The 17,191-nt window shown below is 39.2% G+C and overlaps 1 protein-coding gene and 4 non-coding genes across 6 annotated transcripts; all 5 read left to right on the forward strand.

The window, feature by feature from the left end:
* The first annotated feature begins 27 nt into the window (after positions 1-27).
* On the forward strand, positions 28-4,061 carry RPS12 (ribosomal protein S12). Of its 2 annotated transcripts, XM_026121027.2 has the most exons (6): positions 28-166; positions 305-356; positions 703-819; positions 2,463-2,565; positions 3,094-3,195; positions 3,975-4,061. In XM_026121027.2, the coding sequence occupies exons 2-6, from the start codon at positions 343-345 to the stop codon at positions 4,035-4,037; spliced, it is 399 nt and encodes a 132-aa protein (XP_025976812.1). In that variant the 5' UTR covers positions 28-166; positions 305-342; the 3' UTR covers positions 4,038-4,061. The 2 variants fall into 2 exon arrangements, with proteins under 2 accessions (XP_025976812.1, XP_064365073.1); XM_064509003.1 differs by lacking the exon at positions 305-356 and having other exon boundaries at positions 145-166.
* LOC112996238 (small nucleolar RNA SNORD101) lies at positions 1,495-1,569 on the forward strand. The gene has a single exon (XR_003262383.1). It is a non-coding gene; the product is annotated as a small nucleolar RNA SNORD101 (small nucleolar RNA).
* On the forward strand, positions 2,939-3,025 carry LOC112996253 (small nucleolar RNA SNORD100). Its single transcript, XR_003262388.2, has one exon. It is a non-coding gene; the product is annotated as a small nucleolar RNA SNORD100 (small nucleolar RNA).
* On the forward strand, positions 3,516-3,650 carry LOC112996246 (small nucleolar RNA SNORA33). The gene has a single exon (XR_003262384.1). It is a non-coding gene; the product is annotated as a small nucleolar RNA SNORA33 (small nucleolar RNA).
* A 309-nt stretch (positions 4,062-4,370) lies between the features above and the next one.
* On the forward strand, positions 4,371-4,455 carry LOC112996260 (small nucleolar RNA SNORD100). The gene has a single exon (XR_003262390.1). It is a non-coding gene; the product is annotated as a small nucleolar RNA SNORD100 (small nucleolar RNA).
* The last annotated feature ends 12,736 nt before the right edge of the window (positions 4,456-17,191 follow it).

Consider the following 17,191-nt stretch of genomic DNA (forward strand, 5'->3'; position numbering starts at 1 on the left):
TCCATGGTTACGCGGGACCAGCGCGCGACGGTCGAGGCGACGGCTGAGGCGACGGTGGCGGCTCAGGCAGCGCCGCGGTCATCCTCGCCGGGGTCCTCGCGCGCCATAAGAGCGCGCGGCGGAAGTCCCGCCCTCTCTTTGGCTGGCGGCTCGGGGAGGCAGCGGGGTGAGTGGAGGCGGCGGCGCGGGGCCCGGCGGGGCTGAATCCGCCCGGCTGGCGAAGCATCGCGGCGGGGGCGGGCCGCGCCGGGGCTCCGAGGCGGCCGCCGCCTCTCACCGCGCCGCTCTGTGTCTGTATTTACAGCAGGAAGCCGGGCGGGAGCGGCCCCCACCGAGAGCGCCATGGCCGAGGAAGGGTGAGCGGGGCCGCTGGGGGCGGGGGTGTCACGCGGGAGCCGCGCGCGCCGCCCGGCTCAGCTCTGTGGGCCCGGCGGGCGCTGAGGAGCGCTGTCTGCATGCTGCTGCCCGCGTTTTGCCTTGCCACGAGGAGCTGGGCGCTCTCGTGGTGCGCAGGCTTCCCCCTTATTTTGTGGGAGAGCACTGGTGGCCGGCTCACCAGCAGCACTAAAATCTGCGTTGCTGTCTAGTTTGCTGTTCTTTAATGTTGTTGCGGTTGGATATTGCAGGCGAACTGGGAAGCTTCTGCTTCCTGTTGGGAAGCTAGGAGCAGGGACAGCGGAATAATGGTTTTTTTCTGTTTAGCATTACTGCTGGAGGTGTAATGGATGTTAACACCGCCCTGCAAGAAGTGCTGAAGACCGCACTTATCCATGATGGCCTAGCTCGTGGTATTCGCGAAGCAGCCAAAGCCTTGGACAAGTAAGTGTTGTTTTCCTTAAGCAGACGGTGAATAACAAAGTTGGGAAAGGTATGTTGTTGCACACACGGTGCTTATTTTGTCTGGATACTTAGTGGAAAGCTTTTGGTTTGGAAGATCACATTTTTCTATCAGATCAATGTTTTGCTGTTTGTATTTCAAAGCCTTTAACTATAACCTTAGAATACAGCTGTTAAATTAGATGACCCAAGAATGACAGTTACCAGTATATTAGGTTTGTTCTTCTTGTGATCCTGCTGCTATAGAATTTTTATGTGGGATGGTTTGTGAAGAAAATGGGATGGCATTGGCAGTATACAGCCAGGGAAATCTGACTCTCAGGAATCTTGTTGAAACGTTTCTGTTTTAAGAACTGATAAAATCTTGTAAAATTTTTGAAGAACTTGAGAGGGCTAATATGTATGTCTGAACTACTTGAACTGGAAGATCTTTTTGTAGTTTTTACTAAGGAAAAGCTCAGAGTCAGTATAGCTTTTTTTTTTCTTGCTACTTTTTATGTTGAAACTGTAAAGAATTTTTTGGAGCTACCATATCAAAATTTGAAGCTTGTTATGTATGTGCCAATAGTAGCATATAATTATGGTCACTGGCAAGGTGAAGTAGTGTAGGCCGATACTTTTAAGAACAGACTTAATGCTTAAATGCAAAGCTACAGTGTTTGAATGATGACTTTCCAATTTGTCGGATACCCCTTCACTCCTCTTATGAGTGATAACATCGGTCTGACAAACCTGTAGGTAAAAAGTTCTAAGATGAGATACCAAAGAAAAGGGGAGGAAAGAGAAGTGGAACTTAGTTAATTAGAAAATAGTTCCCAAGAACTCTTTTGAATTAAGATACAACATTACATAGTGTGCGTTTGGAGGTTGTATGTGCATGTTTTCTATGCATTTGTGTGTGACTATTTTTGCTTGGAAACTTTCTGAAACTATCTGGTGAAATTAGTGGTGAAGAAAGCCATAGAGAAAGACTGACTTTGTTTACAGTCGTCAAATTATATCAAGTTAAACATAGAAGACCTATACAGCTCTCTTTGTTGTCAGGTACCCCTTTGATATTCTTAACATTGTACTGCAGTATACAAAGATCCTAATTAGAAATGGGGCCCTGTCATAACAGCTTCTTTGGACGTAAGTAGAAAAGATTGTTCTGAAGAGCTTATAACAGTTTGACATAATTCAAGCTTTTAATAATTTCAGTTGTAATGTTGAGTTCATGTGATCTGAGATAAACAGCAGAAGCAACTTGTAAATTGGTTGCTTTCTAATAGTGACACCTGTTGTTTGTAGGACATGGTGTTTATCTGGTCATTAAACCATTTTCAAAAGACTGAGAATTTATGCAGTGGTGTTCTAAGAAGCTTCCAAAACGAGTAGATTCTGATAATAAAGCTAACAGTGTCTAATTAGTGTATTATGTATACAAAAAGCATTAAATGCATAAGTAGATTATAAGTATATCAAAAGTATATTTAGTATTTCAAAAGTCTGTATAAAGTATATCAAAAGCAAAAATTGAACTTAAAGTGGCTATCTACAAACTGATTGTTGTATTTCAGGGGTTTGATTACTAAAGAAAACTTGGCCTTTGATGTTGCATTTGACAGTTTTTGCATTTTTTTTAGACGCCAAGCCCATCTCTGTGTTCTGGCTTCAAATTGTGATGAACCCATGTACGTAAAGTTAGTTGAAGCACTTTGTGCAGAACACCAGATCAACTTAATAAAGGTGAGTATCAGAACTTCAGATGAAGTTTAGAAGAATTATGTTTGCAGTCTGTTACTTGTTTCAGTTCAGAGAGCTCAATCTTTGAAGCACTGTACTGTAATTCCATATATGGTTAAGTAAAATATTTTCTCGTATAGCAGCGGTGATTTTTTTTTTTCCCAATTCTGTTTGGTCACGTCAGCAGTACAAGAAACTTGGATGTCACAAAGACAAGGGATGTGTATTGAGTATTTTGTGAAGCTGGAATGAAATTTGATGTCATTTCTGAGGCAACTGAGCCTCAGATTCTAAGAGACAGAATTAATGCTGCTGTGATACTGGTGCAGGCGAGGGGTCTTAACGTGGCTTAGTCTTCAAGTTAAAATCTATAGGAGCTGTACAATGATGATATTTTGGCTCCCTCTACTGATACTAGTGAGGAAAGCAGCCATATGTTACCCAACACTTCTGAGAGTACAGCAGCTTGTTTTGCTCAGCCCAGTTATGTTATAAATGATCAGTCCTAATGCAGTGCAATGTCTTACACAGGTTGATGACAACAAAAAACTGGGTGAATGGGTAGGTCTCTGCAAGATCGACAGAGAAGGAAAACCTCGCAAAGTAGTGGGCTGCAGTTGTGTGGTTGTCAAAGTAAGATGATGCTAATTCTAGCTTATACCTTGACTTCTAAAAATGAGCAGTGAAAATCTAATGATGTTTTAAAATTAAACTATGAACTAGAACGCTTGGATTTTAAAGTGGTTGCTCTCCATTGTTGGTATTGAAAACAAAAAACTGCTTTTCCCTGTTCAATATTCACCTTTGTGAAGCATGTTTGTTTAAAATCATATTTCTATGCATTTTGTGAGTTAATGTTGGAGTCCTTAAAGTATATACGCTCACTTGGCAGTAAATGTTAAATAAGACTCTTTATTACTGGAGGAGATGAGATTCTGCTTGAAAAAATGTAAGTGCCAGTTAGTTACATCTGCTTAACTTGACAATGTTTTGCAGAGCACATTTTAAGATAATGCTGGCAAAGTAAAGCCACAGTACGAGCCTTGAAGACTTTGTTGTCTTTGAGGTCCCAAGAGATGGCTACATCTTCCTAATAAACACTAATGACCTCTGCATGTATTTTCATACTATTGTTACTCTTTTCATATAATGATTTGATTGAGTCCCTTTAAGCAGAGATGAAGAAATTGCATTTGGATCCCTACCAGTGGGTGTATTACATTTGAATAGAGTAGCCCTTTTTTAGGGAATTAAGAAAAAGTAGCTGGCAGATGTGATTCTGCTTGAGGTTACCTGGGTGGAGGGGTGTATTTGGGAATGACTTCAGAAACATTGTGTCAGAGTGTGTCAGTTGTACACAGGTTATAAATTTTTGAATGGGTATGATACTAATGTTTTTTCTTGTATTACAGGACTATGGCAAGGAATCTCAGGCCAAAGATGTCATCGAAGAGTACTTCAAGTGCAAGAAATGAATGAAAAATAAATATTGAGCCTGATTAGTGTGTGTGTGATTAATGGGTGGGTACCTGTGGAGGAAAACTTAGTAGGTCTTGGAGTAGTTCGTTAGTGTTTCAGTGCTGTCTGCTTCCTGAGAAGATAATGGGATGTCCCTGCAATTCCAAATCTAGGGTGCTGCTGTTTCCTCTTCCTTACCCCAGAGGTTAACAACTAATGGAAGTCTGCACAGCTTTTGAATTTTGGAATTGCTGAAACAGTTAATTGCTGTATTTGTTTGCACCTTGCTTGGCCGTGCTCAGGCTACAGTGATTCCTGAGTGACATGTATGGGAAAATCTGAAGTACTGCTGCATCTGTGATGAGAATTTGGCTCCCTCTGCTGAAACAAGTGAGGAGAACTGCCTGAATCGTTACCCAAATCTTCTGAGATGTTGCAGGAATTCCTTAAATGTTATCTTTATGTATGCAGAGAATTTGAGACCACGTATATTTTCTTCACTCAGTTCTGAAGCTAATTGTGTGTTGAATTAGTTTCTTATGAGAAATATTCTCATGTATTTCTAGATCCAATTGTACAGGAGTTCTTGGTCATCAGGGCAGCCAGGTAGCTGAACTTGTGAGCTGACGACTTGTGCATTTTTTGCATTGGAAATAAGTCAGGATTGGAACTGGAGTTCAAGATTAATTCCTCTTCTATTTTCTGTGTTCTGCATGTTTCTCACATTCTTTTCTGCAGAGTAGAGCAGTTGTAACTGGAGTCATAAGGAGTTGTCCTATTACTCTGATAAATAGGATGTAGGGGTTATGAAGAATGTGGGCTGGGCCCCTGCAGGCTGAGGAGTCCAGAACGCATATCTCAAGCTCTTGACCTCAAACTTCTTGTTACCATTTATGTAACCGCTCTTCTGAGACCCCTGATGACACATGTAATATGGAGGGAAGCATCTTGCCCAGATACTGGGCTCAGTGACTGGATGCACTTCCCTACAGCTCTCAGGTTTTTGGCCCTGTGACTTAGCTGTTAGAAAGTAGCAGCTAGGGTTGGGTAGCTTTCTGATTTCTGTGAGGTTCTGGTATTCACCTCTGAGATGTGCTTGATTATGGAGTTAACAGTTCCAACTCTGTTTAAGCTTTAGCTTAATCATTTAGTCTTGTCTAACTTCTCAGTAGAGAGAAGTTAAACAATTGATTACATTTTAATTCACGTCAAGCAGGTATTATAGATAAAAGAGCTGGCATTATAGGTAGAGGGAAGTTCTTCACACAAATGTACAAATTTTACCAATTTTGATTCAGCTTTTTTCAATATAGTTGAAATCACCAAAAATCAGTTTTGTAGATCATATTTCAGTTGCAGATCTTTCACTGAGTTACTAGACTTTTCTAAATGCTGAAAGTAGATATGAATGTTATTAAATGGAGTTTGAAAGCCTTTGAAAAACTTTTTCAGTTCAGTTTGGTTAATAGGCTTAAATATTTTGCTCTTGTACATACAAGCATACCACAGCACACCTCCCCTTTTGTCTTACCTTAAGTTGCATCTTCTAAGAGCATTGGTTCCAATTTGAAAACAGATGAAATAATACATTTAAGCATACATGTCCTTTATTTTTTATAAGGCTGTTTGCAGCTGCATTCAAGAAAGTATGTATAATTAGGTAGCAGTCTGATAATTGCATTTATGGCTTGCTTTTCTTTGGCTTTCCATTCTAGCACAATTAAATTCACAAAGGGTTCCAAAACTGGAGCTTGGTACCTGGATTCAACAGCCTCTGTACTGCTGAGATTGAAATTTGGTTCTTGCTGTCCAAAGTTGCATAAGCATGCACAAGATCACCCTTGGGGATCAATTGCAGGCTATACTGCTAATAGGTCAAAAGAGAGAACTGGCTGGCCTGGTGCACTTTCAAGGGGTGGGTTCTGGGCTGTGCAGCATATATTGTCTGTGTTGAAATTGGAGTCGTTTGGTGAATGGCTCCCATCACCCTGATTAGGAATTTTGATGTGCCTGAAGCTTGTTGGGTCAAGCTGTGTGCGCTCGCTTACCTATGGGTCTGCAGAGCTGCTGGAAGTGAAAGTATCAGGGAGTGATCTTACTGACAGAGGGATTTCGGTCAAGAGTCACCTATTTATTTTTTCTCTTAGATCTCATTTATAGAACTTAATGTGTGCCTGCTTGATGGGGTGAGGCTACGAGACTAATGGCTAGAAGAGGGTTTTTGCTGTAATTTGAGCAACTCTTCCAACTTGTGCTTAAGAGGCCTTGGTCAGGAGGGCTGCTATTTCTTTGTGTGTATGCACAAGTTGAGGACTCCTGTAATATGTGTTGGTGAACTGATTTCAAAATTCAGAAGCTATGGTCAAAACCTGTTCTAATTTTGTGTGCTCAGTCTGATTGCAGGGAAATTATTGGATAACTAGCTAGGTTTTAAGTGGTGAAATCTGTTATAGGTAAATGGAAGGAAAAGAGCATTGATAATTTTCTTTCTTTTTTAAAAGCCAGTTGTGAAAATGTAGTGGTACTTGCGCACACAATCTGAACTTTTCATTCTCGACTGCAAGAATTCATACTAGCCATCACTATTTTATTCTGCATAAAGGCCACTACAAGAATATAGTGCTTCATGCTTTGCAATTAGGCTTCACAGATACTGGTGAGAGCAAATTAATCATCTGGACTCATGTTCAGGCTGGAGCTTCATTCCAGCCTCTGCAGGAAGTGTACTATAGCTGTTGCTGGTTTATCTGGTGGATAAAGATTACACAGGAAGATGGAACCCATGGAGATTCTAGTTTTCAGAACAGGCAATCTTTCAGCATGTGCAAACTGACATTTTCCAGCAGTTTGTAATTGGGCTGAAATACAGGACTTTATTTTAACAACACAGGAGAGTTGGAGAGTAGTGCCTTCTCAAGTTTAGATACATTTTACTCTGACTACCAAGGGAGTTTAGACAAGTATTTCAGGTAGACCTTCTAGAGATCTACAGTTACGTGAAGTTAATCTGAGCTGCCTCCATGGTTAGGAAATTAAATTCCTTAATCCGAAGCAGTAAGGTTTTAGGGCTCTTTGATAAAATTTTACTTGTTTTAGCATGAGTCTACCCTTCTAGTTGAAACTTAAAATTTAGCTTGAGGTGGGCACAAAATGGAAAATTTCAGCTGGTACAATTTACGTTTTCTCATAAATCTAGGGAATGCTAATGGTCTCTTTAGTGTAAAGCACTGTAATACCAACCCACACTCCTTCACAAGTTAGGATGGGACTGTTTCATAATTTGGTACTAGAGAAAAAAAATATGAGGGAAATTTGTGGAAGAGGAAAAGAAGCACTCATGTCCAGAAGGATGTTAATGCTGAGATAATCATCTTGGGAAAGTGAAAAGGGAACAATTCCCCAAAATTTGGGATAAAATTAAGCTTAGCCTTTTTCCTTAATTAAATTCTACCAAACTGGTCTAGGTTTTACTTAGTTACCTCCATACTCTCTGAACTTCAGTTGGAAGTCTACTCTGTCTTGTTTCATCTGTTCAATATCTGAAGCCGTACTCTTTCTACTTCCCTTAATATGTCTTAATGGAGAAAACTAATTAAAAGTAATATGGTGCATTCCAGTAACATCTCTGGAGTTGTTGTAACAGTGTGTATCTGCTCTCTCAATGAGAGTGTGTTTCAGGAACAAAGTAAAAGTTGTGGAGTTGTATGGCCCGCATGTGGAAGAGTCCATCAGGACAGAAGCAGTATTTAGTATGAGAAGAGAATTTTCTAATTCACAGCATATTTGTGATGCTGCAGAGGAAGACCTTTGAGAAGTCAGATATGTTGCATAAAAGAAAATTGATACTCTGTAAGCAGTTCACCTTGGTATTCACAACCTACGGGAAGGTTTGCAGTACAATTAGATTCATTTGATTATGTTAGGATTACAATAGGACCAAATTCAGATTCACACGAAACGTAGGTCAGGCATTCATTTTCTGTGGATTTGGAATTAGTATACTGCTTTTGTTTTTTGACAGGAGCAGTGGAATTCCTTATATAATTTGTTTTCTTATTTCAAAGCATGCAGACTGAATTTATAATTGTCTAAGAGTTGTTAACATGCTGCAGATTGATATATTTCACCAAGCCATTTGACTCGCTCATAATTGTAAATATATCCTTAAGGAGTGCTTTACATATTTCAAAACTAATAGCAGTTTGGGAAGTAAGAGTTCAGCACAGTCAAACTATTCAACTTTATAGATTATTCTGATTCATTTAACAACTGTTGTTACTCTTTATTGTGAGAAAATAGTGTACATCTTCATTAGCAAGATGGTTTCTGTATTGCATGTACCCAGTGGAATATTGATCCCAATAGTACAGGGTAGGAAAACTGCATCAATACAGTCCTGTCCCAGTGAAATTATTGGGAGTTTTGCCACTGGCTTGAATGAACCAGCATATGAGCTGATGTGACAATCCTGATTTAGAAAAATCATGTATTACTGTTGAAAATAGAGTATATTTGCTATCTTTCCCAAGAGAGTAATTGTGGAATCAAGTTTGAGTAGTAAAACTGGATATTTTCTGGGGAGGTTGCTTACAAATGCTCAGAGATGCATAAGTAACTCATCGAACTTGGAATGAATTTGGTTATAGTAATACATTCGCAGTAAGGCTATCAGCATTCAAGGGAAATAGATCTATTTTTAATGAATACTTGGAAAGTTAAACTCTAGATAGGCCAAAAATAAGAGAAAATGCATGGATTTCTTTTTTCTAGTGTATAACCTTTTCTTTATGTATGTTTGGCATTTCCTAGGTTATGATATATTAAAGGAGTCATGTATTCAGGAAGAAGTTTGCTTGACTGATGAGGCTTTTGAGGCCTGTAATTATCTGAAGGCACCTATGTTAAGTGGAAGCTGTTAGTCAGACTGCTTTCTATCATAAAAATGTTTTTGGTTCACTTATCAACAAATAGGAACTTACATATTTTAATATTCATTTTAACATTTGAAATGGTAAGCAGTTAACACTTTTTAAGTTTAAAATAATACTTAGCATTCGGAGATTCTCAGCATTCTTGCCATTCCAAGATTTTCCTACATATAGTTCACAGCAGTGAAGCCTTCAATGGAATGACTTCAATAGTAGCTGGATTATGTGTTTCCTCTTAATCATCATCACATATGATTAGTTGCATTTAAGGAAAGGTATTCAAATAAGGAGAGCCATATACCACAATAACAGATTTGTTAGGCAGTGTTTCTTTTGTTTAAAAAAAAAAAAAAAAAAAGTTAATGCAATTTCAGGGCTATGATTTTAAAAATAAGCTACCTGATCATTTTGCAATGGTATGAATATTAATACTAGGGAATAACAATTCTATTTTCATATCAAGATTTCTTCATTGGATTGAAACCAACGCTCTTTAAATACTTTTTCCAGAAAGAGTTGGGTTGACATCTTGATTTTATGACTGAAATAATTAGGTTTCAAACTAAGGTCACATTACAAAACAAACCCTAGAATCCATGCAGGGTCAGCAATGGAGAATTGAATAGGACTTCAAATGTTTTATACTGTCTATAATATTGACCTGTTTTTTTTTAGAACTTCCTGTGAACAAAATTCCATACAAGCTTTGTTTCACCTAAGTCTATCTTGCCTAGAAGTTAGTTTTTAATCCAGATTGACCAAGCAGGATGAATGATCACTACTTCCTCTTGCATACCGCAAGACTGTTAGCATATCTTCCTCTCAGACCTCTCTTCTCTAGACTAAACAGACCCAGTTTGTTCACATTTTCCTCATAGCTGTTGTTTTTAAGGTTTGCTGCAAAAAAATGAATTAACGTTGATACATCTTGCAAGGTTTCAGTGTCGCGGCCCGAAGGGAGTCGTTCAGGACGACCTCCCTCCCCTTGGGACCAAACAACCAAGTTCGTGATGCCCTTGGACTGAATTAAGGTGAAATGACACCAGCCAACCAGTTTTAAGATTTATTAACACAAAGATAAGGCATGTGGTCAAATAGGATCAGCTAGCTAGACAAGTCCCGTGTCACACGTTTCAAACAGATTCAACAAAAGAGAGGGAAGGAGAGAAAGAGAAAGAAAGAAAGAAGATATCACCACCCGTGGATCCAGCGTTGTCCCGTTGGTCCTCTTCCTTTGGGAGTCTCAGCGGGGGCGGGGGGGCTCCCGTCTGGTGGTAGGTGGGTCCTCTTCACATGGCTCGAGTTGGGTACCTCCGAAGAGGGACCCCCCAACAAAGAAATCCCTGGACAATTATACCTTCCAATCTAAGCTCCCCACCCCTCACACGCTAGTTCAGACCAATAGCAGTTTTTTGGGTCTGGGGTCTCCTGCTCCTTATTGGATCTCATCGTCGTTCCTAGGCAGGCTGTTTTCTGCTGCAGTTTCTTCCACAGGTGTGTCTCCATTCCCCGGGTTCTACTATTGTCTCTCCAGGTCCTGACAAAGAGTTGGTAACTCCAGCAATTAGCACTGTTTCAGATGCAAATTGCAGGTAACTCCCTTATCGTTCCCGCCTGCACCAGCTCTGGGGCCCTTTCTCACCGAACTAGGGAGTGCGGCCCAAGGCTCGAGCAAATTCAGCCTCTCATGTCAAGCAAGTCTTATAGAAGTTGCGCTAAAAACGGACAATAATTTACAGTCCAGATCCCAAAGTCTCTGCCCGATTGTGGTCTCGTTCAGTACAGGCTCGGTGTGTCCCGGGTGGTCGCAGGGAGACCATATCAGGGGTTGCAGCAGCCCAGTCCTGTTTCTGCCAGGGACAGATGGCTTGCTCGGGGTTATGGCCTGCCTACACCCCATGCACCAAGAAATGTTTAAGGCAAAAAGATTCATTCATCGGTCCGCCACATTCAGAAAAATAGATTTGGATTACTTTTTAAATTACGCCAGTTGTAGTCATTGCCCTAAAGGTACCTTTTACCTGTCCCATGAAAGCATGTGGTAGGCAGTGTTGAACTCGAGGCTTTGGAGGTGGAAAGGCTGAACTGACCCTGACTTTCTCTGTCCTTGGTCAGACTGTTTAACTTCCCTTGCAGGTTTTCCTTTTATATGAAATACGGATAATACAGAATAGATTGCTCTAAGGTGCATGTTTTGTGGCCTGTGGTGTGCAGAAGAGACAATTAATTTCTTTTTTTGGACTGAAATATCAGTTTCAGTGGTTTTGCATGGATTGGTGGTCCTTTCCAAGCCTAAATTCTTATGTTCCTACGTGAAGTAGGAACCCAGCAATGTACTTTGAAGAAATGCTGGGAAGTCATCACAAAGGTGCTACGTATTGCCTTAAAATGACTTCTAGATTGTTTTTACCAAGAATGTCCTATGTGACATTCAAAATGCAAAATACTTCAGAAACAGCTAGGCATGTTTTGTTCTGAAACCACCTATGTCATTCTGGCCAGTATTGCTTCTGCGTCCTCTGCACTTAGTCTTGTCTCAGAAGATAAAGCTTGAGTGCCTGGACTTTTTCTTCCCATGTATTTCCACAGCACCTACTTTGATGGAGTTGTGGATATGACTATGACTCCTGTAGGAGCTGATTATACTTGCAATCCAAGCTTTCCCATGACCATATCCATATTTTACTATTTGATCCCTTGGAATCTTGTATACTGGCAGTGATCTCTTATTCCATGCTAATTCTGGTTAAGAAGTAAGTACGTGTGCTCATAACGTGTGGTGGGAGCCTGAGCACTCACTTGAAAGTAATTTGTTATGAGGACAGCTCATTCATATACGTATTTCGCAGTGCACTAATGCTGATAGGTATTGCAGTAGCACAAATGCCAAAGGATCAGGGCCTGTCAGCAGCAAATTGCCATGCTGTAGAAGCACTTCTACAGGCTCCAACCATTCCTTTGGAGAGCATTATTTATGCCTGGTTGCCAAAGAAAAGTATATATTCTGGCCTTATTTAATGCAAAAAGTATGTGATAACTGGTGAACACTACCCCACATAATACAAAGATATTTAGTAATAAAACACATATTTAACACTCTCTCTTATAAATAAGCATAAACAACTATTTTCTGATTAATGTTCCTGATTTAGAACTGTTCCAGTTCTGTCTATAGTTTGTATGACACAACATAGATACACCCCCTTGTGAGTCAGTGCCCTTCTTATGCTCATTTTACTAAGGCTGGTGCAAATGCTGTCCCTAAAACATGCCTCCTTTTCTGAAGACTTTAAGTAGATGTCTCATCCACTGCTGTAAAGCAGCTCCGAGCATACATCCATTTGTCAGACTTGCCCTCTACTTTAAAGAGGTGAGTAATCGGGATTTGAAACCTCAGTAGGATTTTTAACTTTGTGTTAGGCCATCAAACTATATATTGAGTGGTGGATGAGCACAGAATTATGGTTTAATTTATGTAGTCTGAAGGAAAGCAGAATAAATGGCAAATGTTTTTCTTAATGGTTTCTAATTTTAGACAGTTAAACAAATACACAGTTACAATTTTTTCCCATCATAGCAAGCAAGTTTTTATTTTGAAAATCTTTAACAAATTGAGCAGTTGAATATGTCATGATCCTACACACTTTTATATAATTTTCTCATGCATTGGGATTACTTTTGAATGAGGGCCCAGCTATGAAAAACCTAAATCCATATTGACTGGTTCACATAGCTGACCTATTGTAAATGATGATATAATTTTTTATAGAAAGAAAAACCACTGTACAAATATCTGTTAACTTTCAGACGTTGATAGTTGCTCCCTCCTTAATTCCAAAAGTGTCTGGGTCACATAATATGATATGAGCTAGTAAAAACTACTTTGAAAATCCCTTTGTTTAGAGCTCCTTCCATTGTCCTTAAGTTCAAAAGCAACTGGAGGGACTTTTTATAGTATTTAAATTAAAGTTCTTAAAGATATTTTCACTGAGACCTATGCAAGTAGTACAGTATTATGTAACATGGGAATACTTTCTGTAAGTAACTTAACCATACTTTTCTAATATTTCCAAACTGGTAGAATAATTTTGTTTGTACCTGATTGTCTTGTTAAAAAAAAATTCCTTTTAATGATCTTCTGGTTTTTCATGTTACTGATTGGGCAGAAAGCAAAGCTATACAAAAGTATATATCCACAAGGGGAACAGTGTTTATGTACAAATCAGCACAGATTGTTCTGTTTATCTGATTGGATGTTTATTACCTCCAGCTTGATAAATATCGGGAATCTATTAATCTTTGCTGTAACCTGACTGAGGTCAGTGTCACTGTGGTAAGAACAAATTTCAATGTTTGAAACACAACAGTGTGGAGTTTGTGTGTTAATACTCTACAAGGATACTAATGCATGAGTGTTCAGGCATTCTTTTTCTAAAAACAATGAAGTAATAGGCATTTAGGCCAAAGTCTCATATGCCAAATTCCTTTCCTGTAAAATGTAACAATCATGTTATGAAACTTAAAGAATGTGTTATGCTGACATGCAGACAAATCTTTATTAAAGCAAATTTCCTGTTTTCTTACTCCAAAAAAATCGTAATTCCAGTATGCTTCAGTTTTCCCTTTGTTTTTCAAATGTTTCTAAGACATTTTCCACAGTGAACAAGTTTAAATCCTTATTAAAATAGGCTTTATATTTTGAAGACAAAGTGAAAAGGCCATGCCCCCAAAATAACCTTTTATATTGATTGTATTGTTAGCAGCCAGTGTGTTGGATAACATAATACAGATGCCTAGGAGAGGTTTAGAAAAGCAAATATGGGGAGAAAAACTGAAATGTTTCCAGTTCTTGAGTGTATGTATTTAGGAGACTAGAGGTCATGTTCTGTAGAACCCCTGCACAACAAAATGAAACACCCTCAGATACCCATGTACTTAAATGTGTTTGTATGTCAATACAGGCTATGGTGTATATTCTCTTTTTCTTCCATTTATTTGAGTGGACAATATTCAAGTAACACCTTCAGTTTTGTTTCTTTCAAGGCAAGAAAATATGTTTATCAGCACATAAAAAAAGCCTGTATGCATATGGAATTTAGCAAGCTACTGTACCTGTAATACATACAGATTCAGTTCTCAGTTTCTGCAGAGACTCAGACATTTACCTCTCCATTCTATGGGTATGTTTTCTATCCAGATCAAAATTTCAGCTGATGTTGACTTTTCCCTCATGGATATCTAACCATCTGTTCAAAATCAGCGTGACAGCCTTTAACATTTCCTACTAAGACCTGCATGTCTTGATCCTTTTCTGGTCAGTGTAAATAGTAGCATCATTCTGTCTTACTTGGTCTACCTCAGTCTTTTCTCCTAGCCTAAGTGACACTTTGATACCTGCTTGTGTAGTGGTCCTCAAAGGATTTGTATATGATTGTGGAGGAGTGTTTCACTGTACAGAAGGGAGAGATTTATCTGAGGTGGTGCTAGAGACAGCAGGAAGTTTAGTTGGGCCTTGAAGCTCAAAGCCAGCTCAGTCCTGTTATGCTCCCAACAGCATCTTGTCTCAGTCACCTCATGCAGGCTGCAGCCATGCACCAGCCATTCCCCCTTCTCTTCCTTGGTGTACATTCCCTGCCTCCATGAAGGGAGGTGTACCTTCCTGCTTAAAATGTGGGATCCTACATTCCCCAAGATACTAGTATGTGCAGGCAGGTGTTTCATAACCTGTAGCCTGCTTGCAAGGCACCTACAGAGAGAGGGAGCAAAAAAGCAACCTGGTTATGGCTGTTCTAGAAACTTTTCTTTCAGAGTAATACAAACAAAACCAGTATTTCCTTCTACTCCCCTTGTATGTATCTGTTCTGTATTTGCAGAAAGTCCTGGCATGTGCAATGATAATTGCAAATAATTGTCTTGATAACAAATGCATAAGAAAACAATTTGAAGCAATACTCAAAAGTATGTTGTCTCCAAGTGACCTGGAAAATGTTTCCCTTTCAGCCCTTAGTGACTCACATGCTGGTTGCACAATTCTGATCTTAGTACGTTTTGTTGGTATTAATATCAGTGTGAGCTGTGTGAGTGCCATTATCTACCTTCGTTGCATTAAACGGCTATATTTGTACTGGCTAATGTGACTGTCCTGGGGACTGACCTTAAATCTCTTACCTTTTGAACCAATGCACCCTGGGCAACAGAACATGGAGTACCTCACATTGTCCTGATTGTGTTTTAATCTTGCTTAGGAGAGATCATCACCAAATATTGAAAACAGAATGATATATCTTTTGAGGCTGCCAAAAATGTATAAATTTGTTTTAAAATGGAGCATCTAATGGAAACTAAAAATCAACAGGCTAAACAACAATCACACCATATTTTATTTGCTTCTAACAGGAGCCAGATTTCAGCTGGTAGCAAAAGGGATGAAAGATTCTGCCTTATTAAGAAAACAGATTAGTCCTTTCCCTTTATGTGTGTTGTAAATTTACACTGGCTTTAGGAAACCAAATATTAGGCTAATATGTTTTCTACGAATTATAACCAAGCTTGCAAGTGCTGCACAACAATATTTCATGAAAGGCACATTTTGTCACAGGTGAATGTGGTGTATGTACAGATCACGTTCAGCTGGAATGTCTGTCTTCCATTCTTTTGCAAAAAGCACACAAGATGCATATAAAACAGCCGTTTACAAAAATGCTCTCAGAGGAAGGACAGTGTAGCTATAATACTAACTGAATTTAGGGTTAATGTTTCTTTCTTCTGGTGACCTTAGTACTACCTAATAAGCATCAAGCAAAATTCAAACGTGTACAGAGATGAAGAAAATTTGAGGCAAGAGGGGAAGGATGGAGAATGACTGCAATATAAAAATGTCCCATGTTATTATGTAGATGAATGTGTAGATGTATGTAGATGAAATTAGCTATGCAAATGTTCTCATTCACATGCCTGTGTGAAGATTTGTCTTCTGTCTTCAGAGTGAATTGACCCCCAAAGAAGCCTTAATAAGAGGATGAATTTTAGCAGTAATATGCCATATCATAGGAAATATGTCTTGAAACATAAATTATATACATAATTTAGTCATAAGTTTTCTAAGCTGCTTCAGATTGTCTTGTCTGATGTGAAAAGCACTTGTGCTTTTGTACCAGTAAAGTATTTGTATGCCTGGAGGGTAGCAATTTATAGTAAATATTAATGTAAATAAAAAAAATCTTTCAAAAGAAAGTTAATTGGAACATGTGTGTCTCTTTTGTTTATAATTGTGATAATACCCTTTAAAAAATGCTGTTTGGATGCTATGAATGATTTTGCATATTTTCAAACAAGAAGAAAAGCTTTCAGTGAAACTGGCCTACAGTCAAGAAATATCTGAAGAATTGCAGTGCCATTCATGTGGCTATCCTTATTGTCTATGATCAAATCAATCACATCATTATTGGCAGGGCTGGGATTGTTGTGTATATCAGTGTCATTGAGAGCTTTGCCAAGCTTATTTTCCACGGGCTGAATTATTCTATGTAGATGGTCCACCTTAGATATTTTATTTTTTTTAAGTTTTAGTTAAAGCAACATAGCGGTTTCTGAGACTTTTGTTGAGGATAGAGTGTTTGGTGGGGGGTTAATTTTTGTTTTTAACCTCAGTTAAACTCTTAAAATCTTTCCATTGGGAAGTTCAAGTGTTTACATTCATGGGCTTGAGATGTAATAGAAAGGTGGGGGGAGCTGGGGGTAAGAAGTCATGAAGGAAAAGAAGCACTTTGAGATGACTGGGGAAGGACTGGATGCGCAGGCAAAAGAAAATGATGGGTAGATAGGTAGACTGGTCAAGGTGATAGACACGTAGGGGCAGAGGTAGGGATGGTAAGAGGCTGATTCAATGCAATACAGGAGTCTAAGCATTTAGACAGGCCCCTTTCCAGAATTTGGAATTGAACCTAGAAGGACCCAGGCCCTTTCACCATTGCTTTCTTGACAATAATTGTGAAATAAGTGGCAAAGTATGTTACTTGTCCTCTAGCACTGGACCATGAAGAGGACAATGGTGAAAGGACAGAAGAATTCAGTGGAGGAGTGAAAATACATGCACACATACAGGAACATGCATAAGCACACACTATCTCAAAAGAAGAGTGCAAAGCTGAGCACTCAAGCTAACACTAGGGAAAAAAAATTGTGTAACTTTAATGAAGTTTATTGGCATATATATTCTTTAAGCATGGTCATATGCTGTTTTT

This window comes from Dromaius novaehollandiae, chromosome 3 (genome assembly GCF_036370855.1).
Source record: "Dromaius novaehollandiae isolate bDroNov1 chromosome 3, bDroNov1.hap1, whole genome shotgun sequence".
NCBI lineage: Eukaryota > Metazoa > Chordata > Aves > Casuariiformes > Dromaiidae > Dromaius > Dromaius novaehollandiae.